This window comes from Setaria viridis, chromosome 2 (assembly GCF_005286985.2).
Source record: "Setaria viridis chromosome 2, Setaria_viridis_v4.0, whole genome shotgun sequence".
Classification (NCBI taxonomy): domain Eukaryota; kingdom Viridiplantae; phylum Streptophyta; class Magnoliopsida; order Poales; family Poaceae; genus Setaria; species Setaria viridis.
In genome coordinates, this window is record NC_048264.2 from 9,904,597 (window position 1) to 9,931,828 (window position 27,232).

The 27,232-nt window shown below is 41.1% G+C and overlaps 1 protein-coding gene and 2 pseudogenes across 1 annotated transcript; 1 reads left to right on the top strand and 2 right to left on the bottom strand.

Moving 5' to 3' along the window:
• Window positions 1–2,815: 2,815 nt before the first annotated feature.
• Window positions 2,816–3,370, bottom strand: LOC117844073 (uncharacterized). The gene has a single exon (XM_034724849.1). The coding sequence runs from the start codon at window positions 3,368–3,370 to the stop codon at window positions 2,816–2,818; it is 555 nt and encodes a 184-aa protein (XP_034580740.1).
• An 11,819-nt stretch (window positions 3,371–15,189) lies between these two features.
• On the top strand, window positions 15,190–20,402 carry LOC117844074 (sodium/hydrogen exchanger 1-like; annotated as a pseudogene).
• Window positions 20,403–23,187: 2,785 nt separating this feature from the next.
• LOC140221813 (uncharacterized) lies at window positions 23,188–26,465 on the bottom strand (annotated as a pseudogene).
• Window positions 26,466–27,232: the final 767 nt, after the last annotated feature.

The following is a 27,232-nucleotide window of genomic DNA, read 5'->3' on the forward strand; positions in this document are numbered from 1 at the left end:
AATGTTGAGTAATTTTTTAAAATTATGAGAAAATCATTGTTTAATTATTCTTTTTATTCACATCCTAAAATTAAAAAATTTCAGAGTGTTACAAAACTTCGCTGTTATAAAGAAAGAAACAAGCAACAATAAACTTCCCGATGCTTCTTAATCCTATGCGGTGAGTTGGCTGCATAGTGATCCATATTTAGCCCACGCACATGCTGTAGTTCGACAAAAATTCGGGGGTAGGACCATTCTTCTCGAAGGCACTTGCAGCTTACATGCAACACATAAATCCTCCAAGAACGCTATATGCACTACAGCTAGTTAAAGGCACCGTCCTCTACATAGTGTTCTTTTTTTTGCGGGTTTCGACATAGTGTTCAACGCTTTTGCTCAGATATTTCTACCTTAGTAGGCAACTGGCAATTGTACGGTAGCTGAGTAATTCACTGCTACTACTACTACAAACTAGTTATCACCATCACATCTATTACTGCCGGATTTGCACTAACCGACAGTAATGAGTTGTTACTGCGGGGTTGTTACATATGATCCGACAATAAAAGTAGAGCTGGTCAATTTACGAAATGGCAGTGATAGTATATATATCACTACTATCAATACCGGGTAATGTTACGTCCGAGCTCTCGGACCCGAAATTAAGAGTCTTACAGGGGATAAAAAAAACACAGCTGCATTGTAACACAGCAAAGAACAGTGATGTTTATGTAACACCAATTGATACGTAGAGTCCTACATCCATTTTATTTCTAACAACATCCACCAGACATTATAATTTTATCACAAGTTCCACTGTTCCAGAGTCAAAAGGTAGCAAGCGTACCCTGCTGTCATGTCATTGTACACCTTCAAATATTAGACTACGAATTGCCAATTACAAATATGAAACTACTAATCCTTATACACCTTCAAATTTCTGTGCCAGGCAGCAGAATGTCTACAAAACCAACTGGATTTACTTGCAGTTTTATTTCTTCCAAGTACGTACTTACAATTAATGGAGCAAAGCACAGTAGCTCTTCTACATGTTGTGTGCTAGACGGAGGGAATGCCATGCCTACGTCATTATTACAACCATTACCTTTGCCCTAGTCCAGCCATGCGTGGAGCTCACTTTTGTATTGGATGTTTGTCCTTATTCGCAGTCTGGTACTTCCACAAGCTAGGCGCTTCGTAGGACATCATTAACTGAAGCTTGCAGCCTCTATTCAAGTGGAGGGAATGGCCCATACTGACATACTGTCAGACATTTTCCTCCTGAAAAATCCAAGTTGACTGCTCCTGACGTCTCCTAAGCCTAGGTACACACACGCAGGCACAATCAGCTACCATTTGGAGATTGCATATACCCTTGCATACATCGCTCTACCTATACAATGACTTTTTTTTCTACACCTTGTTCAATATTTAGCTACCGCATGTTCTGTAGTAGCTACACAAATTTGTTGGTAGGTCCATTTTTTCTTGAGACCTGAGGAATTCTTCTTAAACCATACGTGACTTCTTTAATTATATACAGCGAAGGGTACCATCTGCGCATGTAGTATGCGATTTAAAGTACTTCGCTGCTATTGTGGACCAGATTTTTTTTTTTGTCACTGCTCCTAATGATATATAAAGATATGAAGAAAGAATTCACCACAAAATGTTGGTGTGTATGATCAGGCGATCGAGGTCAGTGCAATCGCGAGGTTGGCAATCTTTGTCATCCTCTTACACATCTATTAATGGTTACGTTCATTTTGATTGTTGGATTTGGATCAAAATTTTAGGAGGTACGTACGTGAAGTTCTTCTTAGACATTGTAAGCTTGTGACACACCTCGTAAAGGCTACAGAACGAGTAGGATGTGACCGTAGCTCCTCTGCAGCCACATGCAGCCCATATCTTGCATGTGCATGGAATAATTTCTGGACAAATTGGATACCATTCAACTAGTATTCAAATGCTCAAGCCATAACTGTCATACTGTTGCAAGGGCCGGGAGCTGTCAGCAATTAATAATGTTGCAAATACTTTTATCATTATTCACCATTCTGAAATCATCTACAGGCAATCAAATGTGCTTGATGAGAATGAAGATATTGTGTGGACAGTACCATAAAAAGAATCCGCGTATTCCTTCTTTTCGGTCAGACTAATTTGTTCGAATAACTTCAGTTTCCCTGCAGCGATTTGAAACCAACCTTAGTTGATGATGATCGGTAGACATGATGGCGCACAAAAACAGATGGACGGCATAAGAATGATGGGGTAGAAAAGTCACTACTGGAGAATCTGGAGAATCGACCTTTAGTACCGGTCAGTAACTTCTCTTTAGTATGACAGCCGGGAAGGCACAAGTCATGCGAATTTCACTCGGTACGTGGGATTCGAACCCATGACATCAAACCTGGCGTAAACCTTACTTACTATCTTACCTACACAACATGTGATACAGTTAGATATGCTTTCCTTTTGAAGTAACCCGTGGAGAGACAATTAGTACCGGGCAATAACACCACCTAGTACTAAATGTCACCATTTAGTACCGGTTGGTTTTATTTCCTGGTACTGAAAGGCCTATGAGGATCGAAAATTTCTACCGGCCGGTACTAATTTCACGCGTCAGTAAACGTCAAGAACGAATGCTCATATTTCTAGTAGTGAATTCATCCTCTGATGATGATCATCGATTGAAAAGTGATTATGTAACAAATAAATTTTGATGAGGATGATCGATTGAGAAGTTTAGCACTGCTCCAGACATAAGGAGACCAATAAGACAGAATTGATCACATATAAAATGTAGGCGTCTATGGATCATGGATCAGGCGGTCGATGTCAGCGCGATCGCGAGATTGGCGAGCTTGGCCAGGGTCTCATCCTCCCTGGTCACCGGCGATGAGACGTTCCGCTGCTCAAACCACCTCTCGCATTCCACAGGTGCTTGCGCCGTCCTGCGGAGGCACAGCTTCCCGTCAACATACCTTCCATCCTTCACAGCGGCGTGGCACTTTGGCTGGTACACGTGCACCACGGAGTTGTACAGCTCTCGGCACAACCCGAGGCCCTCAGACAGGGCGCCGGCACCGCTGCCACCAAGGAGGGTGTCGATCTTTGCCTCGGTGGCGGTGGCATTGGCCGTGGCGAGGTCGACCGCGATGAGGGCCAGGTCGGCATTGTCCGCTGCGCCGGCGCTGTGGCCGTTGAAGGCAGACAAGCAGAAGTCTTCGGTGAAAGAGCCACCGCTGGCAGCGTAGGCACGCTTACACGCAGAGGGCACCACGCTGGGAGGCTCGCCGGAGACGTCTGACACGACCAAGAGGATGGACAGCAGTCCTACGAGCCAAACGATGTTATTACGGTTGGTGAATGAGGCCATGGATTTCGTGGTCACCATTGTCAACTGCAAAGCTAGTACGGACGGACGACTCTATGCTTGCACGCAAATAAAAATGCACAAGCTTGTACAATGGTCAGTTCTTTTATAGTGCTCAATCAGTTTATGGAATGTTCATATTCGTCATGATCTGATACCCAAGATTTCTATTTTATGAATGGAAATGTATCATCACAAATTGTGATTATCCATTTGTGCTGCCTGTATTTGTGCAACAGTTGAGCGAATATTTGTGTCTTTAAAACTTTCTACTTAGACTTGCGTAACGATCACTTCTTAATTGTGTTGCACGCCAAATTGAACATTATTTATAGCCGAAACATGAGAAACCTTGCTGATTCAGCCTTGGTGGTCAGAGGTTCCAGCACATGGAAATTAACCCGCTAAGCGTTTACAATACCAACAACATGTCTATAAACTCAATTGGATTAACTAGCAGCTTTTCCGTCCAGATTCATGACATTTTCACAGATTCAAAAGGTGACAAACTGGCAACGATGTATACATGTCACTGTACACATTGGCAATTACAAACATTAGATTAATCGTTCTACCCACCTTCAAAATTATTGCCAGGCTACAAAAACAATTGGATTTACTTGATAATTTTCTTATAAGTGCATCAAAATGAGCACAACTGTCACACTTGGTTTTAAAACAAAATCAAGTGCTACCTATATGTATGCTAGGATCTAGTTTCATACATATAGTGACATCGTTAATGAATAACAACAGAGATATACAACTTAATCATGGAAAACGAATGCTCCAAACTTTACAGGCAATAGACTGGGGGCTACATACGCCTAAAACTCAACATTATCTTCAGAAAACTTTACACACCTTCCTCTTTTGAGCAGTAGTAAGTAAGGGTGAGTACACTTATGGTTGGTACACAACAAGGCCACAAGAAATAACAAAATAACAATTTAAGTCCATCTTCAAGTTTATTAATCATGTGAGGGTCCAGGCCGCTCTTGACCGTGAGCATGGCTGATCAATCAGTTTTACACTCTGCAGAGGTTGTACACTTTCACCACAAGTCGCATAAAAGTTCAGAAGAACTTTAGACCCAACCTTGCTGTGCTGATCAGGCACACATCACACTACCGAGGTGTGACTGCATAGGGACGCTACAAGGCCTTTACAAAGATTCCCTAGTAAGTGGTAACCCACTAAGGTTTCCGGATCAGTAGCAGAGCATAAACCTCCCTAGAGGGCATAGTGTCTTAGCAAAGCTCACTTCCCAAGAGGACTGGGTTATACCTCATCTGCTGCCACTTCTCTTACCCTTTCGGTAAGATTACCCCAGACTAGTCTCTAATTAATTAGCCTAGACCAAAGCCTTATAGTTCTTGTGGTTGCATTGTTTTCTCGGGTGGTCGCTCCATGTTCCAATTAACATCATCATGGTATTATAAATAAGCATAGACAGAAGGATGGTTAGAGACACTTGACTTTCTCCAATGAAAAGTTACTCTTACTGCTCTTCAGCTCTTGTTCTCTTGAAACTCTTAATCTTCAAATCTTTCGAATAGCAATCCTTCTACTCGAAACAATCACTAGGCACAAGTTTACAAGCAAAACAAATAAATACAACTAAGAACAGTACACCAAAACAAAAGAAAAGCTTTAAAAGAGCGTACTAAAGTATAGGGCTCGATTCTAGAATCACGCAAATGCAGGAAATGCTGAGAACGGAACTATGGTCAACAAGGCAAAACTATCGAGAGCTTTGATTTATAAAATAAATAAAAAGACTATATTCTTGATCCATTTTAATTAAATAAAACATGGACATACGTTATTTCAGAGAAATACCCTATGTGGAATTAAGCAAGTTATATCTAATCATTGAAAATGCGACAAACTTAATAATATTTTATTTGTAAATGTTCAAGTACAAGTTATGCAAATTTAACTTTAGAAACACAGAGTATGTATAAGACATCTAATCGAATAACTTTGTATTTCGTGTTCAACTAAACATATTAATACTGAAAATGCATTTATATTATCATTAAGCATATTAACTTTATTTATGAAAATCGATGTATAACACTAGATATATTTTATTTAGAAAAGCTGGTTATAAATAGGAATTAATCAATTAAACCTTAGTTTATGAAAATCGGGATAGAACCTAATCAACTTTTATTTAGAAAACTAATTGAATAGGAATTAGTCAAGTTCACTCTTAACTTTGAAGTTAAAAACAAGCAATATGTAAACAGACACTGCTAGCGCATAAGTTAAGGTGAAACGAACGAGAACAACAATAATAACAGACTACTCTAGAGCGTAGAAGAAAAGCGTAAAGTATGGTTTTGGAAAGACTAGTCTACGAAGAGAACAACTAGACTGCAGGGACAACAAACTAGACAAAGCTAAACTAACAAGAGAGATGGTTGTGAAAGGTTTAGCCATAAAGAACATAGCTGACTCAGAAAGAGACAACTAGGATATAGGATAGCTATGAACTGGATATAGGATTGTAAAAGAAACAGAGACAAGCATGATTAGAGTACTAGGCAGAAACTCCAAGATAAACTATTTGGATCACTAAAGCACTCAAACTGTGCTTGAAAGGAAAAGCTTGGTTCGATTTATAAAGGAAGCATGGTCTGAGCTGGAACTGGAAAGATCTAAAGCTTTACAGAAGACTAGATCTTGAGAAGAGATACTGAGCTAAAGCTGACAAAGAACGACTATTGAACGATTTATGTTTATGAGAGCACAAAAGACTAGATTCTAGGTTTATTTTAAATTGCAAAACATATGTAAATGATATTTTGGAAAGAAAATACCCTAAGTTGGAATTATTGCAATTTATACTTTATTTGCAAAGACCGAGATAAACCCTAGTCAAGTTTTATTCATAAATGTCCATGTATAAATTATACCCATTACATACTTAACTTTAGAAAGGTGAGAACAACTAGTCGAATAAACACATGTTGTGTTGGCTAAACAAACTTTATTTAGAAAACACATTTCATATTGATTTTAGTCATTTTAACAGTACTTAAGAAAAATCGAGTTATAACTTAACCATATTTTAATTACAAATATCGAAGTATAGATTATACAATTTAACATTTGACTTTAGAAAGGCTAAACTATATGAAACATCTAAACATATATTTTATGATTTAAGTTGGTCAAATTATTATTGAAAACATATCTCAGTTGGCATTATTCAAGTTAATATTTATTTATAAAAGTTGGCATAAAAACCTAATCAACTTTTATTTGGAAGAGTTGATTCAATGTTGAGTATTAATCAAACTAAGTTTGATTATGAAAAGCTGAGGTACACTCTATTTTGATTTTATTTAGAAAACCCAAATAAATAGTATTGGTCAAGTTAATATTTATTATGAAAAACCGATGTAAACCCTACTTAAATTCTCATTAAGAAAAGGTATTAAAATAGGCAATAATCAAATTAATATTAAATTTATTTTCAAATACATGCAATGATGGACAACATCACCACTATCGTATAACATATGTTGTCATGAACCTAACGCAACTTGAACAGATTAAAACGGAGCTAAAACAAAGGTTTGATGGCCAAGACAAGGTTCTAGGGACCTAGATAGAAATAACTATAGATCTCAGGGGCTAGTAGTAAAAATTCAGAAGACACATGAAACAGTGCTCGTGAATAGATCTAATATTAGGGTTACATCTATAAAAGATCATGGACTGGATCTGTTTTTGAGAAAAAAAACTTCTAGGGGGTTACTTGTAATACTTTTAGGGGCTAAACTGCAAAAGGGCCGGGTCTTCTTCTTCCTCTCATCGGGGCTCTGGCCTGCCGGCTTGACGGTGCTTCGGGTGATGAGGGTCAGCGGTGAGGATGGGGAATGGACGAGAAGGACGGCGGCCAGGATTTGGCTAGCGGCGGCTGGCTCGAGCTTCAACCGATGGGGCTTGTCCAGAGGTGAAGTGATGGCGGCGACCGGCGGAAGGGCTGCGAGTCGGTGGCGTGGAGCTCCTCGCAGGGGCAGCTTGGGCGTGCGAGGCGAGAGGGGCCGGGCAGGCGGCGGCGTGGTCAGTGGCGTGAGCGACGTTGCGGCGCGGAGTCAGGCGAGGCGGCGGCGCAAGGGAGCAGTAGCAGGGCAAGGCGGTAGCATTGCAATAGGGGCTCGGGCGGCGCCTTTTTATAGGGCGTAGGGCTGCGCCCACCCTAGGCGCGCACGCCGAGGGCCCGGTGGCGGCGCTGCCGTGCAGGTCGGGGGGAGTGGCGGCGTTGGCCTAGATGGGCTCCGCTAGTGGAGCGGGCTGACTGGGACAGGTCGAAGCGGCCGACGCGGGTCAGGCCCATGGATAAATTCAGAAAATTCTAGATAAATCATTTAACTCACGAAAAATACTAGAGATAGATTGGGACACGAGAAGTCCAAATAATATACTTGGAGCTCATGAAAAGGATTCTAGAGCCTTCCAAAAATATGATTTTGCTCTAGAAAAAGGAGAATAAATTATAGAAAAAGCTGGAAAATTCCCAAAAGGGTCTGGACATCGTCTAAGCGCATATTAAAACCATTTTCACACACAAAGAACAACTTTATTTAATTCAGAAAAACAACCAATTGTTTTTCCTGTACTACACATCCTTGTCAAGAAAATATATGTTGGGAAAAATTTTAAAATTTTGAGAAAATTATTGTTTAATTATTCCTTTTAATCAAATTCTGAAATTCAAAAATTTCAGGGTGTGACAACAACATGGTAGCTTTAGAATATTATATTAATGGAACGGCTGCGATAATCCAACATTTCCTGCGGGTACATTAAAGTTGACTGCTCCTGATGGCTCCTAAGCCTAGCTATGTAGCATCGTTGGGTATATATGAACACCGAGGTACCATTTGGTGATGGCTTTACCATTACATATCACTCTACCTCATTTGTATGAAATCTACTATAGTGCATTGCTTATATAGCAATGATCTTAAGATGGAAAGAGATATATATTGATGGTTACAATAGCCCAAACAACATTAATGAGCCCTAAAGCCGGAAGGAGGTCCTATGGGTTAAAGGTGTACGAAATGTGGCTCAAGAACATCCATTATATTTTATTCAAAATTCATTGTATTTGTAAGGCCTTAGGGATATTTATAGACCAAAGGATGCATCAAGCAAAGGTCCCAGGTCTAGCTTCTTTGCCCAATAGAGGGGAATGTCGGCGACTACAACAGAGGCTGGTACAACAACCTGCGTGCAGGTAAAGATAATCCCGATAACAAGCTCTAATGTGTTTTGGCTAATGTCTCTACATGCAAATGTACCAACTTGTCTTATGATAGCTTTTCATAAGATAACATGACTTCACTTTGCGCGTCAGCCTGGTGTCCAGGGAGCGGCGGTGACTGGCACAACTACTTTCGTTTGATCCATGTCCATTACTCTTGATCACTACTAGAAAACTGAGCACTTGTCCAACGTGTTAGTACCGGACGTATTTTCCTATGATACTAACGCGCGGCATAAGTACCGGTCGTTACGTACAGTGCCACTGGAGCCCCTGTAGTACCGGTTTGGAGCCTCAGCCGATACTAAATGGTGGCACGTGGACTGCATGGCCGACAACTAGATTCTACAGGAAGCCATATAGTACTGGTTTGTGGCTTCAGCTGGTACTAAATGGTCAGAATGCCATTTAGTACCGGCTGATAGCTTTAACCGGTACTAATTGTAACCATTTAGTAGGTTGAAGCTACCAGCCGGTACTAATGTCAACCATTTTCTCTATAAATCAGCTGCTTCCTTCCTCCCCAAGCATGCTCAGCTATTTGCTTCACTCGACCGGCTTCTTCACTAGACCGGTTAGCAACTTCATTCTCCCTCCTTGGTCATAGTATTCTAGGTTTTTTTTTGAATGAGCGAGTTTTATGTTACAAGAGGAGTACTTGTTGCTTTATTAGAGTGAGGAGAATGGAGAGTTATTTAGAATGAGTTTTATGTTACAAATAGAATACTTGTTGATCTTTTAGAATGAGAAGAATGGAGAGTTTTTTAGAGTAAGGAGAATGGAGAGTTTTTTAGAATGAGTTTTATGTTACAAATCGAGTACTTGTTGATTTTTTAGAACGAGGAGAATGGAGAGTTAGAGTGAGAAGAATGGAGAATTTTTTAGAATGAGTTTTATATTACAAATGGAGTACTAGCCTATGGCACGCATGTTTTTGGTGAAATTTGGATTTGGTGGGGTGGTATTTTCGTTAATTTCAAGAATTGCACAAATGTGGTAAGGCTGCTTCCTCGAGGTGATCAAGTGCACATGTATAAACTAGTTGTCTGTTTACTGATCTGCTTGATTTATCTGTACTTTGTTTTGCTGACATTGAGTTCTTAGAAGTTAGCATCAAGTGTACATGTATAAACTAGTTGTCTGTTTTTTCAAATATTTATGTATCAAGTGATCTATGGAAATTGCAGAGAAACCAGTTTCAAATATTATGCATAAAAGGACTTGAAGAAGGCAAGCATGTTTACAACTGAAAGTCATTCGTAAACCAATGTCTGCATATAAGCTCTATATCATTTTTAAGTAAAGAAAGAGAGCTGCTAGCACTTCACAGAATGACTGAAAATGGTAGGTACAACGTGATATTTCAGTGCCAAGCCAATTTGGGGTGACGTAGTTGGTACAGCTTCTATTGGTGAAGACCAGGAGAATATATTTTGCATCCTTGGTAGCTGCTCTATTTATATCTATACCTATACTGAAAGAGATCTGGTATGCACAAATAATTCTTCCTTTATAATCATGTGCTGCCATGTTTAGGCTCAGTGGTACCCCTTTCCTGCTACAAAGCATCATTGAGTTTCCTTTTTCGTTGCGTGAATCTTTCTTGAGAAATGAACAGTGCCAGGATAGGTACATCTAGTTGGCTCTTATTTATGTAAAAACGTTCTGGAGAAAAGAACACAGAAACGATCATATGGGCTCTGGCCGCCTATCCTTCTCCATTATGTAACATCCCGACCACATACACAAAACGCCAGGACGTACTGCTGCTATCCTCTCCCAAGTTACTACAGTGCTACAGTGCTATAGTGGGTATCTTAATTCATGCGAGTAAAGCTGACATAGGGTAGAAGCTGGTATTAGCCATTTACGAAAAAAAATCATTACTTGATTAATTACGGGGTGGGCACATGTGACTTCACACACGTGCAAATGGTCATTGGCTAAGCTTCTCAAATGACCAGTATACGCGAATAAAGTCACAGCTAAGTTCTATTTTTTTCAGAAGAAAAGGAAGAAACTTACGGTTTGCGTGTGAGATACCAAGACGAATAATATCACAAAGCAATGTCTCCATTATTGTACTAGCTCTTAATAAAACATTCACGGGAAGCAAACAAAAGAATACATCGACGAAGGAACAGCTTCTGCGAAGAATTCCGAGTCGAGTGGTACAAAAGACACCAATGATACCTTCATTAGATTCTGCATAAGTTCTCGTTCTTTGTGCTTCAAGCAACGTTCTTTTGTTATCTTCTTTATTTAATGGATTATAAATCAATATGTTGCTTCTCCTGTTTATTCAAACGGTAAAGGTTGTTCCACCTGGAATTGGCGAGACAGGGTACACCATTGCCATGGCAAATTGGCCATGCAGGTACAGAGGATATATGACTCCCATGCGCTTTGGCCAGCTGCCCTGTCCCGCACGCGTAACCGCTCCTCAGATCCTTTGCATCAGTCCAACTCTTAGTTAACTTGCCCCCAAATCTTAGGGATCAATCCATACATAGCTAATATTCATAGGGCTACATCTGTTGCCATTTTCGTGCTCACAGTCCATACATCCATCTTCCGACTAATTTGGACCATTCCAATGGTCCTATTAACCTCCAATTGCACATCAGGTAGGAGTACTGATTTGACCATCATTGTATATAGATGTTTCCATTGGGCTGTTATGAGAATTCATCCCTGTAAAACATGTAAAGTTCATCTCTATGTACCTTATGTGCGTAGTAAAAAATAACTACTACGAAAATGCCTTTTATAGCTGCCAATATATATCACTGCCAGTCCGTAACGCATCACTGCACTTAGTGTTTTGAAGCTTGGTTTAAAGAACTCATAACTTATCATATGGATTCATGAAGAAAATTTGTCAAAAGATGATAATAATAGAAGACATTCATAGAAGCAGCCAAGCAATAATTTTACTGCATAATAGAAATAGTTCTGGTTAGGAATCAGGGTTAGAACACAAGAGCATTAGCATGGATCATCTTTCCTTTATGAACCACTACTGCAGAAATAATTTGTAGGAGCGCCTTATTTTTCTTACGGGCGGCAGAAGAGTTCAATCATCCTTGCAAACTTGGAGCTGCACTGTAACAGCCAGTCCGTACCTAGAAAATGTTTTCAGTGGCTGTCCATGCAGTCAAGCAGCTAACATCCATCTAAATTGACCCATTATTAACGTAGATCGCCCCAAACCAAAAATCTTAGATAAGGAAGCCAAGTTCGCCTAAGCTCCATGCATGGAAACAAGTAATTGAGTCCTAATTAACCAGGTGGTTCTTGAGGGAATCCAAACAAAAGGTGCGAACAGAGTGCAGAATCATATAATCAGCATCTTCAGGTTTTTTTGCACACCAAAATACAATTTCGGTCCCCTCTCCAATTTCTTGTCTTAAGCTGGATGCACCACTGTCTACAGTTTGTCCCGCGGAGCCAACCGCATGACGCCTAAAGGAAGAAACCTATAACGAGACAATTTTTTTAGGATAACAACAGCAACCCTGTGGTTGCCTGATAACACACGTCCATACCACGGCGGCTCTGCGGCTTGCACTCTACGCCGCAGTCAGGGCCACCGTCCGCCTTCCAATATACCACGGCCTGTCATGGACGACGCCCGTGCAATGCCGCAGTCGTGACTGCAGCCTTGAGAATGTCATGCAGCTGTGTCATCGCATCCAGGGACGATGGTGCTGTACTTGCTGGCGCCTAATGCTGTGGTGCTAGAACCTTTCCCAATACCCTCTATTCCTATGTACCTAGCTTCCCTAAGATAGGTCTCTTGTTCCTCTTTCGCCTGTGTCATCTATGACTACTAGCTACTTTAGATTTTCCTAGATATATAGCTACTATTGTGTGGTTGTCATATATAAGGTGCTTTGCAGATCAAATTGCTACCTAGTTACCACCTGGTACTTGACTATCAGTTGAAGCTGTTGGGGATCGCCAAAACGATAGTCACCCTCGAACGTGCGCTGTAAGTGCCGAACAGCAAGCCTCGCATGTTATAGGTCAAAGACGGATGCGAGAAGACAAGTCACCGCCGTAAGAAGACTCGCATCTCGGAAGTCCGGAGGGTTTTAAACGGTAGTGAAGTCAGAAAGCGTCCCTTATACTAACCCTCGATGGTTCAAATCTGATACAGGGCGGTGGCTTGGTTACCTTTGTTTGCTTTACAGGAATTGAGGTAGAACAAAAGCCCTCCAAAGTCGACCATAAGGCTATTTCTTCGACGTGATGTAAGGGCGCTACCACGGACGTTCAAGTTTGCCACAAACCTCATGGCGTTGGGTATTCAAGAAGCTGGAATGGTGCGGATGAAGCCCCGTGGGTACATGGTAGGCGACGTGAGAAACGTGATCACGTGGAGAAGTTCAATTTAAACACGTGTACTATAATGACTTTTATTTATGGCATATTCTAGGAATGTAATGTAGTGGTTGACTAAGGATATTCTCGAAATATAAAGTAGACTAACTCCTATAAAGGGGGAGCCCTAACCCATTGTAAAGGATGATCACTTTTTGAATGGAAAATTAGAGTGTCCTTCCAAGTAATCCTTTTACTATTCGGTATCAAAGTCGTTTGAGACCAACCGGTGGCGTTGGGTAGATGGTGATCATGATGAAATTTAATACTCACCATCACGTAGGTACCAACACTCCTACGAGAAACCCTCTCTCTTTTATCCTTCAGGCAAAGGGATCTCTGAAGTCAACAAGGCAACAAGCTTTATACGGGTTTGTAGAAGGGGAGACTGTTTGGTTCACCGTATGTCCTTGAGGCTAAGCATGATTGGTTTGTAGAGAACCAAGACAAGGTGCTATGGCCAAGCATTTGACTATATATGTCGCCTGTCACCAACCAAGTCACGACTAAAACGACAATGATGGACGGAGCCCCTCCGACGCTGTACGTTGGCCATCAAACCGGTCTAACCGGACAGAGTAGAGGCGCTGCGAGAGCCCCTCCGCAAGCTGCACGTTTGGTTGGTGCGATCTCATTACTAGAGAACTGACCTTCCATCCACCGCCTTTTGTTATGATTAACATTGAGCCCTTGATTAAAGTGGCTTTAATCCTGGTTGTAAATACCAACCGGGAACAATCGGGACTAATGATTTAGTCCCGGTTGGTATTTCCAACCAGGATAAAAGGGGGGGGCTTTTGTCCCGGTTGGAAACACTAATTGGGACAAAACACCAACAACATGCACGCAAGTAGGCTCCTCCTCTCTTTTTCTTACACGCACATAGGGGCATACACAGGTCTCCACGCGCATAGGTCCTTATCTTCTCTAGGCGCATAGGACTTTCTTCTCCACGCGCACACACTAGCAGCTCATCTCCCTTTCTTCTTCTTCCTCCTCCTCCTCTCCCTCTGGTGCGGGTGGCCGGCACCTCTCCCTTCCCTCCCCTCCTTCTCTTCCTCTCCCGCTCCCTCCCCCTCTCCTGCCCCTCCCCTTCCCCCTCTGCTCCCCCCTCATTGACAGTGAGGAGCGGCAGTGGGGTGAGGGCAGGCGGTGGCACGCGGGCTGGCGGGCTGGCGGTGCGGGGCGGAGCGGTGCTTGCGGGTGCGGGCGCGGGCCTAGCGGCGTGGGGCGGAGTGGCATCAGTGGAGCGGAGCGGGCAGGCCTAGCGATGCGGGGCGGAGCAAAGCCAGCGGTGCGGGATGGAGTGGAGGCGTTCGGCAGCGGCGGGCGGAGGCGGAGGCGGGCGCAAGCGGCCGGCGGGCATGGGGCACGGGCTTTTTTAATTTTTTTTGAAACTTTTTGTCCCGATTGGTAACACCAACCAAGACTAAAGGGGATCTGTAGTCTCGGTTGAATGACCTGGGAGTAAAGACCCCCCTTTCATCTCGAAAATTTTATCCTAGTTGGGCATTGAAGAGCTTTGAGGCCTACCAACCGGGACTTCTCTATCTCTTCTCTACTCCTAAAAAAAGAAAAAAGGAAGACATCTTTTCGTACGTCATTCCTTCCGCTCAACTTCATCCCGCGCTAGAGGCGATTTGCGCCGTCCGATCCAGACTTTTCACCATACATCGTGCGCCTCCGATCTGTGGCCCTCGCCCCAAGCATCTCCTTCCATCCATAATCCCCCTCCACCCCTCCGAGCCGTCCCTCCACCTGCCTCCCCAACACCACCATCCCACATGCATCCGTGCCTCCGCCGCCGTCCTCTGCTCCCTCCTCGATGACCCATCGGCTGTCTACGCCACCGTCGTGTCGTGGTCGTGGCACGGGAGGACTGGGGACGGCTGCGAGTGTCCAAGCGGGTGCACTTCACGCCGGCGCACCACCACTCGACGTCCGTGGCAGCGACGGCGTCAGCCACCGCACGCCTGCACGGGTCCGCGCCATCAGCCGCGGCGGCGGTGCTATGCCCACCGCACCTCGTCAAGGTGGTGTCCCCGGCATCCTCCTAATGGAGCAGATTGTGCACTCCAAGATCTACCAAAGCACCTACTGGAAGGAGCAGCGCTTCGACCTCACCGCCGAGATGCTGGTCGACTAGGCCATGGATCTCCACAAGGCCAAGCACGAGAAGAGCCTGTAGAAGAGGAGCCCTCAACTAATTGGCTGCCCTCGCTGTCCCTGATGTGCAGCCGTTGCCGGTGATGCCAGGAAAGGGCCAACTGTTAATCTCCGCCGGTGATGTGCAGCCTGTCCCTTTTTGTTCGTACTTAAACGGATTAGCATTACATTATTCACATCTTTACCATTAAGATTAGATCACCATCTTGATGCCTGTGGAGATATGGTTGTCGTCTTTACCATTAAGATTAGATCACCATCTTGATGCCTGTGGAGATATGGTTGTTTAGACCCGATGGAGATTAGCAATCACCGGCATTAGTGTCTAAATCTAATAGTACTGTTAGATGAAACTGTTTATATGCATGCTTGATGAAAATTTATACCATTGAGAGAAATAATGCGCTGGGGTAACGACTGTAGGCTTGCCCGTGTGTTGCTATGGGGAGACCGTGTGTTGTTCATGTATTTGTACAGTCAAGTACAAAATCAAGCTACTTGATGAATCGATAGTTGAAGAATCTCCATAAGAAGGATCAACCTTCTTTGTTAATGAAGGTAATTGCACCATAATCTTTATTCAAATGATTAACTGTTATAGAGCTCGAGCTCTTCTCAGTAGTGTTCATAATGTTCTTGTGAAGCCTGAAACAACATGTATTGGATGGGGAAAATATTCTGTTGTGACGTGTGAGATTAAATCAAATTTATGTTTTTTTTCAGGACACGTCTGTCCAGCACTGCCTAAGGTCCCAAAAACAATGAAGGAAGGAGAGAGAGCTGTTGTGATGGTGCAATCATAATGTACGTCTCAAAGTTATATTTATATAAAAAAAAGTTCTGCCTTCTCAGTGCTACGTGCAACTCCTAATGTTGTAAAATCATACTTGCTAAATTTTAACATTAGTTACTATCTTATTTTACTTAAAGAAAAGAGTTACTATCTTTCTTACTACGTCTAATTGAGTAAGAATTTTCTCCTGATGCAACTGATTCTATCAGCTGGCTGTGTTTCAATGTGTAACATGTACATAATTCCATTAAGTCCATATGACAAATATATATTTGAAAGTTGACTGGTTAACTTGTTGCACGCTGTCAGTTGAGATATTTGAAAATTATCTAGGATGGAAGTAGTATCTCGACACATGTGAGACATGTACACATGCAATGTAACACTTACCTTTTTTGAGGCCTCCCTAACCATGAGACTTGTGCACTGTTTTTCTTATTCTCACTGTGTTTTTCTGTGGTATTGTGATGTCACACTACACTTGACATAATGTGACAGAGGGCTCAATAGTAATAACCAAGTAATTATACTCACTCCATAATTTATTCCATCAGTAATGTTTATAGCAAGTTAAATAAAAAGATACCAATTGATTTTCTTTGGACTTTTTTTATCTACTCAGGCATGTCTTTGCAACTTTGTCCTTCATTGCGGAGATTTTCCTTTTCCTGTACGTTGGTATGGATGCTTTTGATATCGAAAAGTGGAAGTTTGCCAATGACAGCTCAGTTTAATGCACTTTCAGCTATAAATACCTTTCTTTATTTATGAACACTCAGTTTTGTTGTTTACCATTTGCAGACCTGAAAAATCCATTGGCATAAGCTCAATTTTGCTAGGATTAGTTCTGGTGGGAAGAGCTGCTTTTGTTTTTCCCCTGTCTTTCTTGTCCAACTTAACGAAAAAGACACCTTTGGAGAAAATAACCTGGAGACAACAGGTGAGCAATTGTTTAGATCTTTTTTTTCTGTAATGACTCTTTCCTATAGGATCATTTGGTTGTTGTCTTGGAATAGCAGTTCACAAGATCTGGACACGCTCAGCTGCACGGCAATGCGATAATGATCACCAGCACAATCACTGTTGTCCTATTTAGCACCATGGTGAGTCATCTTGTTCCAATATTCATATAATGCAATGTGTCAGCTTATCATGTAGTCTGCTCTGACATGCATGTATTCACCATTAAGCTAACCCAAAAAGGCTCCAGGTCGATTGTCACATCAAACCAGTCAGTGTCTAGGGAATTAAATCTGGAAGCTTGTGGTAGTGAACAAGACCTTATCCTTTCTAAATAGATAACTAACAGGAATGCAAGGTTATGTTATAAGAACTCATAATATGGTCCCCTATTATTCTTACCCCTTATGAAGAGATCACCTTGCTATGTTTGATTACTCCTGTTCACTGCATATGGCTTTCAAAATATGAAAATAGCTGAAGAAATGCTATCAGATACTTGTCTTTCATGGCCACAAGTATTTCTTTTGAGAACTACGGTCACATGAATATAGCAACCGTGTTTGCTAAAAAGAATGAATATGGCAACCAACTTTATTCTATGAATGCTTCTGAAACTTTGCAAAAATGTTTACCAGGTGTTCGGGATGATGACGAAGCCATTGATCTGGTTCCTGCATACATCTTATAAACCTTTGTTTACAGATATTGTAAGTGTTTATGAAGTTTCAGATAACAATTACTTTTCCATTGTGGCTCGGAATATACAAGTTTACCCACTCAGCAAGAAGGCAATTACTTCAAACTTAGCAGCATGTGAATGTAAAGCAAAATATATTTTGTGCTGTTTTTCTTTTATTCTCTAGGTCTATTTATTATTTACACATTGGAACCTGCAATTGATAAAACAGTTGACTAAGTCACAGTCTTTGCAATGAGGGGGGGCATGAGTTGATGAGCCTGTTTATGTAATCTCTTTAGAGAAAATAGCATGATTTTACAGAGTCAATTATTTACTGCATATTTTCTTATTTGAGTTTATAAATACTTATCACGTTGAAGCTGGACAATCTTCAATATAATGAGAGCTGTATAATCTTCATTACTTATACACCAAAGCCATCCCTGAAACACAAACTTTGCAATGAGGGGGACATGAATTGGTTCTGGTAAACGTCGCTCTTGTACCATAGGAATATGCAAATGATTTTCTCATCTACGTAATGACCCAATTACTACTCAGAGAATTGTGAGAGATCAGATTTATTAATGTGAGAGTAGTGACCTATGAGATCGTAGTTAATGTGAGATGATGAACCCTTATATGTTCCTATGGTGGGCGGTACGAAACACCATGTTGAGTTAATGATAAACATTGTTTTCGTCCATTCACTACATCTTTTCTGAGTAGGGATTAATGATATGAAAAATATTTTCTCATCTTCTCTGTCTTGTTTTTCTGAGATTTATATGTAGAAATTGCCCTTGTGCGTTTGAATTTTGTATGTTGAAATTGAATCGCACCCGTATTCGAGGCTATGGCAAACCTGTAGGGGACGCACTTGAAATTGCCCTTGTGCGTTTGATTTTTGTAGTTAGAAATTTATTCATGCTCTCAAGGCAATGGCAAACCTGTAGAGGATGCACTTTGAACAAAACTCGATGTCAGTATCATATCTCCGATGTTTCTTTTTTATTCACCTCAAACTTCTTCTGCCACTAAAACATCACAGGCAAAGAAATATTATGAATTCAGTTGGGCTTTGGATGCCGTATCGTACAAGCTTTGTTTCATGGCATAACTAGGATCTTCGATGATATACTTATTTCATATTTGTACATGTTTCATATTTTTATTATCCTGTTGAATCCAATGTCTTACAATATAAATATTTGGTTGCCCGTAGCAACGCACGGGCACGATCCTAGTAAAGCTCTATTTTCTGGTAGTGGCGTTTCCGTGCCAACACATGCTATATTGTAAATTTCAGTATGGACAATGTTTTGCACAACATGCCATCGATGTTCTACTGAAGTCAAGGTCAGCTGGTGGTCAAACCAGTAAGCACATATACTAGGAAAGATAACTGGTTTTGCATATGGAATTATATGAAATCATGTGTGAAAATTCCTCAAAGGTAATAAAATTAGCTATTAAAATAATAAGTATTATCATTATGATAATATCCGTATGCTCCTATTGTAATTAGCGCATCATGTTTTCTCCAGCTCTACTATAGATCGTGCCATCATGTCACACCCTGAAATTTTTGGATTTCAGGATGCGATTAGAAAAGAATAATTAAATAATGATTTTCTCATAATTTTAAAATTTTCCCACATTTATTTTCTTGACAGGTAATGTAGTATAGGTTTGTTAATGTCGTTTTTTGACACGTATTAAAAGGTGGCGTCAAAAGGAAACAGAGATGCTGATGCGTGACAGAGTAGCAACGACTAGTAAAATCGGCCGATGGAGTTACAGTAGTTCAGCCGATGGAATCATGGAGGTTCGGCCGATGAAGACAGGAGAATTCAGCCGATGGGGTCTAGCCGATGCAAGCAGGAGGGTTTCGGCCGATCGGAAGTGTTGGAGGTTCGACCGATAAGAGGCAAAGGAGTATTGATCGGCAAGGAAGTTGCAAGATGGTTCATATAGGGTTGGTTAATAGAATCTAAGTTCATTTCCGACTCTTGTACAAGTCATTTTATTTAGAAGGTTTGTTTCTTTTGATATAGATATTGTATTGCGTCGTAATCAATCAAGATTAGGAGTTTTGAGTTTAGGGTATATATAGAGACCCTGCGAGGTCTGAAAAAGTAATACACACCAACAAACAAATCTACTTTGTTTGCAATTTACTTTCAACTCGGCAAGTTCGCCAAAGTTCCCCTTTTCACAAGTTCTTCCAAGCTAGCAGGGCTGCATCATCTTGTTCTCCGGCTAGATTGTAAGTTCCACTTTTATCGAGTAATTTCTAGACTTTAACTTCTGGCGCATCGTTATTATTTCATCTAGATTTATTCATCAAGTTATCAATATTTATTCGTTTAAATCTTGTTGCTTTAGCTTTTATCACCATTATTCAGCTTGGAATAGATTCCAATCGGCTGTTTATCCTGTTTTTCAATCAAGAACTGTTCTATAGCCGACTACAACTGTTTCAAGTGTTGTTCGCGTAGCATTGTTCAGGTTGTTTTTCAACAGTTCCTTTGTATTGATTCCGCATACATCGGCTGACCAAGCCGATTGTCTTTTTCTGCATCGACTACTTGGCCGTTTACAATCTCCTGGAGCTAATCAGAACACCAGCCGATTCGCTCTCGAATTTAACGTCTTGATTGTCCTTGTCAATTGGCAGGTGAAATTGACTGGCACGCCTTGGATTGAGAGGGTCAACCAGTACTTGACCGAAGCAGATCTCTCAGGTTTCATCTGTTAGTACTCAAAGGTCACCGCTCAATTTTTGTGTCAACAGAAACAATTGAGTGTTTTTCTGAATTAAATATAATGGTTCTGTGTGTTTGTTGCATTCATGCTGATGCATCTTAGTATTTCAGGAGTGCAAGGTTTTAAAAAGTGTTTAGATGTCGATTAGGTTCCTCTGAGAATTTTTCAGATTTTTCTGGTATTTATTCTCATTTTCTTAGAGCTAAATATTTTTATTAGAAGGCTCTAAAATCTTCTTTCATGAGCTCCAAGTACCTTATTAGGATTCCTTATGTCCAAGTTTATCTTTGGGATTTTTCCTGGAATTTTTGAGATTTTTAGAAGTATTTTTCGTGGTTTAATCAAATTATCTAGATTTTGCTGCAATTTTTCTTTCATGAGAAATTATTTCTGAAAATAATCTAATCCTATCCTTTTGGGCCGAGCACACACTCGTGAGCCCAACCAATGGCCTAGCTCTCTCTTTATTCCCAAGGTCCAAGCTTGAATGGCGAAGCCAGGCCCATCTGAGCCCGCGGTCGGAGGAGCTCTCCTTGAGCGGCACGCTGCTACCATCAGCCTTGACATGCGTGCCAAGCCATGGGGCCTGCTCCGCGCCCCTATAAAACAAGCCCCCAACCCCGCATGCCCCTGCTACCTCTCCCTCACTTCTATGCCACGCTGCCGCCATTGAGCTAGCGGCTAGGAAATAGAGCGCCGCGAGCCTTGTTCGCCCTATTCACGACTAGGGACACCCACCCGAGCAAGCCAGCAACCCCAAGGGGCTCGACAACATCGAGGCGTAGCTGCTCCATAGGTCCTCGTCGCCAATGCCCCACCGGAGCACCGCGCACACGTGAAGACTCGAGCCGTCACCGAGCTTCTTCTCCATCCGCCGCCGGGCGAAATTCCAGCCGCTGCACCACCTCCCTGTCGTCGGCGAGCATCCCTGTGAGTCGACAGTCACCTCCCGTACCTCCTGCGCCTCTTCATCCTTGCCCTACCCCGCCGGAACGGCAATGATTTGAGCTTTTGCGCTTAAGCCCCTAGAGAGGTTAACCTTTTTCCTTGTGTCTTGCGCCTTTCACAGTTAACCCCCTAGATCTATTAGGTCCCTGCAACCGAGACCAACCTGAGATTCATCTATTCACAGTGATTGTTCACTAAGTCTAGAGTCTCTTTGCTGCTAACCACTGAAGTATACCATTAATCAGGAATAGGTCCCTAAACCTTTAGGTGGCAATAGATCTCGCGTTTTGTATCTGTTTAAACTCGTTCTTGTTGTGTTAGTTTCATCTCAAATAAACTACACGCTAGCCACGATGTTTACCTTAATGTGTGTTTTAAGAAATTATTCTAAAATTAATTAGATTAATATCTAGTTGAATGCCTTTTCTTAATAAAACTTAATTAGGGTATACATATCGGTTTTCATAGTTAATATTAATTTGACTAATCCTATTTAACTGAGTTTTCTAAATAAAATCTAATTAGAGTTGTACCTTGCATTCATAATTAGAAGTTAATTTGATTAATGCCTGTTAAACATGTCTTCTTTAATTAAAAGCTATTTAGTGTTATACACCACTTTTCATAATAAATGTTAAATTGATTAATGCTTACTCTCAAATATTTTTCTAATTAAAAGCTAATTAGGTTTATACATCGGTTTTCTTTAAGCAAGAGCTAATATGATTAATACCAACATAAATGAGTTCATAACTATAACTTGGTTTAGTTCAATGCGACATATAAAGTTATCGATTGGATGTTATTACATATAGTTTATTTTCTAAAGATAAATATTTAAATGGCATAATTTGTACATGAATATTTATAAATAAAAGTTGATTAGGTTTCACGTCATCTTTTCAAATACAAATATAAAAGTATTATTTTTCATATATGTTCTAATTAAAAATAAATGCAGCATATATCTCTTGTCTTTTCCTTTGCAGTCAAAGTTTCCCTTATAGATGTATATTTTCAATGATACCATCATTCATAGTGTTTCACGCGCCTTCATGATCTTAGAATCGAGCTCTATCCTTTAATACATTCTTTTAAACATTTCCTTTGATTGGTGTATTGTTCTTAGTTGTGTTTGTTTGCTTTGTATGCTTGTGCTGGTGATTGCTTTGAGTAGAAAGATTGTTGTTTGATAGTTTTGAAGATTAAGAGTTTCAAGAAAGCAAGAGCTGAAGAGCAGTAAGAGTAACTTTTCATTAGAGAAAGGCAAATTTCTCTAACAATCCTTCTATCTATGCTTATTTACAAGAATACCATGTATTAATTGGAACATGTAGCGAACACCCAAAAAAATAGTGCAACTACGAGAACTACATGGCTCTGGTCTTAGCTAATTAATTAGATACTCAAGTTTGGGGGGACTGAGTCGTTGTATAGCCCGATCCTCTTAGGAAGTGGGCTTTGCAAAGACACTATGCCCATTAGGGAGGTTTATGCATGCCACATACTGAAACCTTAGTGGGTTGCCACTTATTAGGGAATCTTTGTAAAGGTCTCATAGCATCCCTATGCAATCACACCTTGGTAGTGTGATAAGTGCCAATTTTTGCACAGCATGGTTGGGTCCAAAGTTCTTCTGAACTTTTACTTGACTTGTGGTGAAAGTGTACTTCCTCTCCAGAGTGTATAACTGATATATTAGCCGTACTCATGGTCAAGAGTGGCCTGGACCCTCACATGATTAATTAACTTGAAGATGTTTAAGCACACATGAAATTGTACCAAGTAGTACATGAAATTAATCATAAATGTGAAGCAAATATAACGCATTACAATGTAACATTAAAAAACTTTTTCTTCATGAATGTTCCTTGGTCATGATCGCGGCGCAAGTACGGAGCCTCTTCTTAGGATAGCAGGATACTAGGGTCAACTTCAATAGCGAATGGATGCATGCCTACAAACTGATCATAATCATCTGATTGGTCTATTTTGTCCTCGACTCTCACAATTTTTCTTTTACTTGGAAGGACTATGTGGCGCTTTGGCTCCCATGGATCTTCTAGGTTCCTCTTGGGTTTGCTAGACATGTCCTTCACATAGAAAACTTGATGCACATCATTGGCGAGTACGAATGGTTCATCACTATATTCAGTCTTGCTAAGGTCCACTATTGTCATTCCATACTGATCTTTGGTTACGCCATTTAGCTTCACTCATTGGCAACAAAATAGAGGGATACACAGTGGTCCGTATTTGATTTCCCATACCTCCTCTATGAAACCATAATAAGAGTCCATGCTACTATTTATGCCTATGGCATCTATGCGAACACCACTATTCTGGTTCATGCTTTTCTGGTCTTGGGCTCTCGTCTAAAATGTATCACTATTTATCTCGTAGCCTTGGAATTTCACGATTGTGCTAGAAGGTCCCCTAGCTAACTAAGCATGCTATGGATGAATCTCAGAGTTACCCATGAGTTGTTTGCACAACCAGGAGGGAAAAGTTTCCATGTGGGTTCTTGTAAGCCACAAAGGTTGACTGCTGTAGAACAATGTAGTCTGCCTTGTTGAACAAATCAGCATCATTGCTCAAACATACTTTCCTTCCAAGTGTGCCCATTCCCCGCAGCCTCCTCTCGTGGCGTGAAGTTGGAACCCCAATTGGGTCAATTGAGTCAATAAAATCAATACAAAACTCAATCACCTCCTCTGTTCCATATCCCTTGGTGATGCTTCCTTCTGGACGGGCACGATTAAGAACATAGTTTTTTAGGACTGACATGAACCTCTCGAAAGGCCACATATTGTGTAGGTATACTGGTCCAAGAATATTAAACTCTTTTACTAGGTGAACCAAAAGGTGAGTCATAATATTGAAGAAAGATGGTGGAAATACCAACTCAAAACTGACAAGACATTGCACCACATCGTTCTGTAGCTTTGTTAGCTTCGATGGATCGATTGCCTTCTGTGAAATTGCATTGAGAAACGCGCATAGCTTTACGAGTGGCAATCAAACATTCTCTGGTAGAACACCCCTCAGTACAACCGAAAGCAACTGGATCATCAACATGTTGCAATCATGGGCCTTGAGATTTGTGAACTTCTTTTCTTTCATATTTATTATTCTCTTTATATTCGAGGAGTACCCATACGGGACCTTCAGACTATTCAGGCATTCAAACATGCCATCCTTCTCTTCCTTGCTGAGAGTGTAACTAGCAGGACGTAAGTAGTGCTGTCCGTTATCTCTCTTTTCCGGATGTAGGTCATCCCATTGCCCCATTTCTTTAAGGTCCCGCCGTGCTTCAAGTATATCTTTTGAGGGCCAATAAACACCCATGAAGCCTAGCACGTTCACACAAAGGTTTTTCGTCAGGTGCATCACGGTCTATTGCTTTGCAGACATCTAGGGTTTCCCAATAAGGTAGCTCCCAAAATATTGACTTCTTCTTCCACATGGTTGCACGTCCATCATCTTCATTCAAAACAGGTTGGCTCCTAAGACCTTTTCCAAATACTACCCTTACATCCTTTATCATCTTAAAGACATGTTTTCCATTACGATGTAAAGGTTTTTTATGAGTTTCTGGTGCCCCTTTGAAATGCATCCCACTTTCTCGCTGCTGGTGGTGAGCATGGAGAAATCGACGATGACCCATATAGACTACCTTCTTACAATGCTTCAAATACATGTTATCTGTGTCATCTAAGCAGTGGATGCAGGCTCGATATCCCTTGTTTGTCTGTCCCGAAAGGTTACTTAGTGCAGGCCAATCATTGATAGTTACGAACAACAGTGCTCGCACGTTAAACATCTCTTGTTTATCCTCATCCCACACACGTACACCTTCTTCCTTCCAGAGCTGTAAAAGTTCATCAACCAACGGTCTTAGGTACACATCAATGTCGTTGCCGGGTTGCTTTGAGCCTTGGATAAGCGCCGGCATCATAATGAACTTCCATTTCATGCACATCCAAGGAGGAAGGTTAAACATACATAAGGTCACAGGCCAAGTACTATGACCACTACACAACTCACCGAATGGATTGAATCCATCAGTACTTAAACCAAACCTTATGTTCCTTGGATCACCTTCAAACTTCGGGAATGCTCTATCAATTGATCTCCGCTAAGCCCCATCAGCGGGGTGTCTCAGCATCTTATCTTCCTTACATTCTTCTTTGTGCCATCGCATCAACTTAGCATTCACCTTGTTCCTAAACAAGCGCTTCAAGCATGGTATTATAGGGAAATACTACATCACTTTCGCGGGAACTCTCTTCCTGGGAGGTTGCCCCTCGACATCACCAGGATCATCTTGCCTAATCTTATACCGCAGCGCTTCACACATAGGACACGCATCAATATCTTTGTATTCAGCACCGCGATAGAGGATACAATCATTAGGGCATGCTTGTATCTTTTGAACCTCCAATCCCAGAGGGCAAACAATCTGTTTAGCTTCATATGTTGTGGATGGGAATTTATTATTCTTGGGAAGAATCTTCTTGACAATTTCCAATATCCCCTGAAATGCCTTATCGGACACACCATTTTTGGCCTTCCATAGAATAAATTCTAGTGTGGTACCTAACTTTTTATGGCCTCCCTGGCAATCTGGGTATAGCAATTTCCTATGATCATCTATCATGCGCTGCAACTTTGATGCTTCCTTCTGAGTTTCGCAATCACTATGTGCATCCCTAAGCACCTGACCGAGGTCATCAGTATGGCCATCTTCTACAAACTCATTTTCATCAGCCTCACCCATTATAGTATCTGCAAAAGATTGGCCTATAACGTAGTCCGGAATGTTGTCATCATCCTCCTCCTCTTCACCGTCTTCCATTACAACCCCTCTTTCGCCGTGACGAGTCCAAACCAAATAGTTAGGCGTGAAACTGTATCTAATCAAGTGGTTGTGAATAGTCCCCGAGGAAGCCTTTGAATAGCACTTCTGGTTACTGCATTGGCCACATGGACAAGATATGAACCTGTTCTCTGGCTTGTTCGCTTTAACCACTTCAAGAAAATTATTCATACCAGCAACAAACACCTTGCTCCGCCTGTCCACGTTATACATCCATTGCCAATCCATCTGCATCGTATTACGCAAGCCATCAATAAAATGGATTACAATAAAACTATCCATCACATTGCTACAATTTTACATAGAAATACATAAATTATTTAGCTCATATTTAATTTACAAATAACTAAACTATTAAAAAATTCAATATTTCCCACATAATGCACTTATTCTAAAAATGGCTAATTGCATACCTCTATCTAAAAAGTACTAAAGTGGCTAATTTATAAGTATTAAAAACACATTTACTCTAATTTTTCCCTAATACATAAAATTGAAATAATCTCAATTCTACCACACATTTACTGTCCATTTTCCCTCACATTCAAACTATCCATCACATTGTAGCTTAAAAATATGTATAAATACAAATCCTCTACATGCTTAACAACAAACAAACTAATTTTTCTCCCTCTATAAAGTATAAAACAAAGCTTAACAACAATAAATGAACGGAGCATGTAGTAGCTAACCTTCACAACACTTTGGATGGGTGAAATTCCCACGGAAATGAGGAAAAAAATTTCAGCAGCACCTCCCCTAGGCTTGCTTCGGCGCAATGGAGAGGATGAGCTTCTCTATCTTTGTGGAGTGGAGTCACTCGGGCTGGAGGAGTGGAGGTGGAAGAAAGTGTACTTGTAGATAAGATTTTATCCCTGCTGGTAAATCCAACCGGGACAAAAGATCCAAGATTAGATCTTTTGTCCCGGTTGGTGGTTACTCCCAGTTGGTAACGCCAACCGGGACAAAAGCTTCAACCTTTTATCCCAGTTAGA

Bases quoted from the DNA above. Each gene is read 5' to 3' on its own strand.
- LOC117844073 (XM_034724849.1), bottom strand. From the start codon at position 3,370: ATGGCCTCATTCACCAACCGTAATAACATCGTTTGGCTCGTAGGACTG.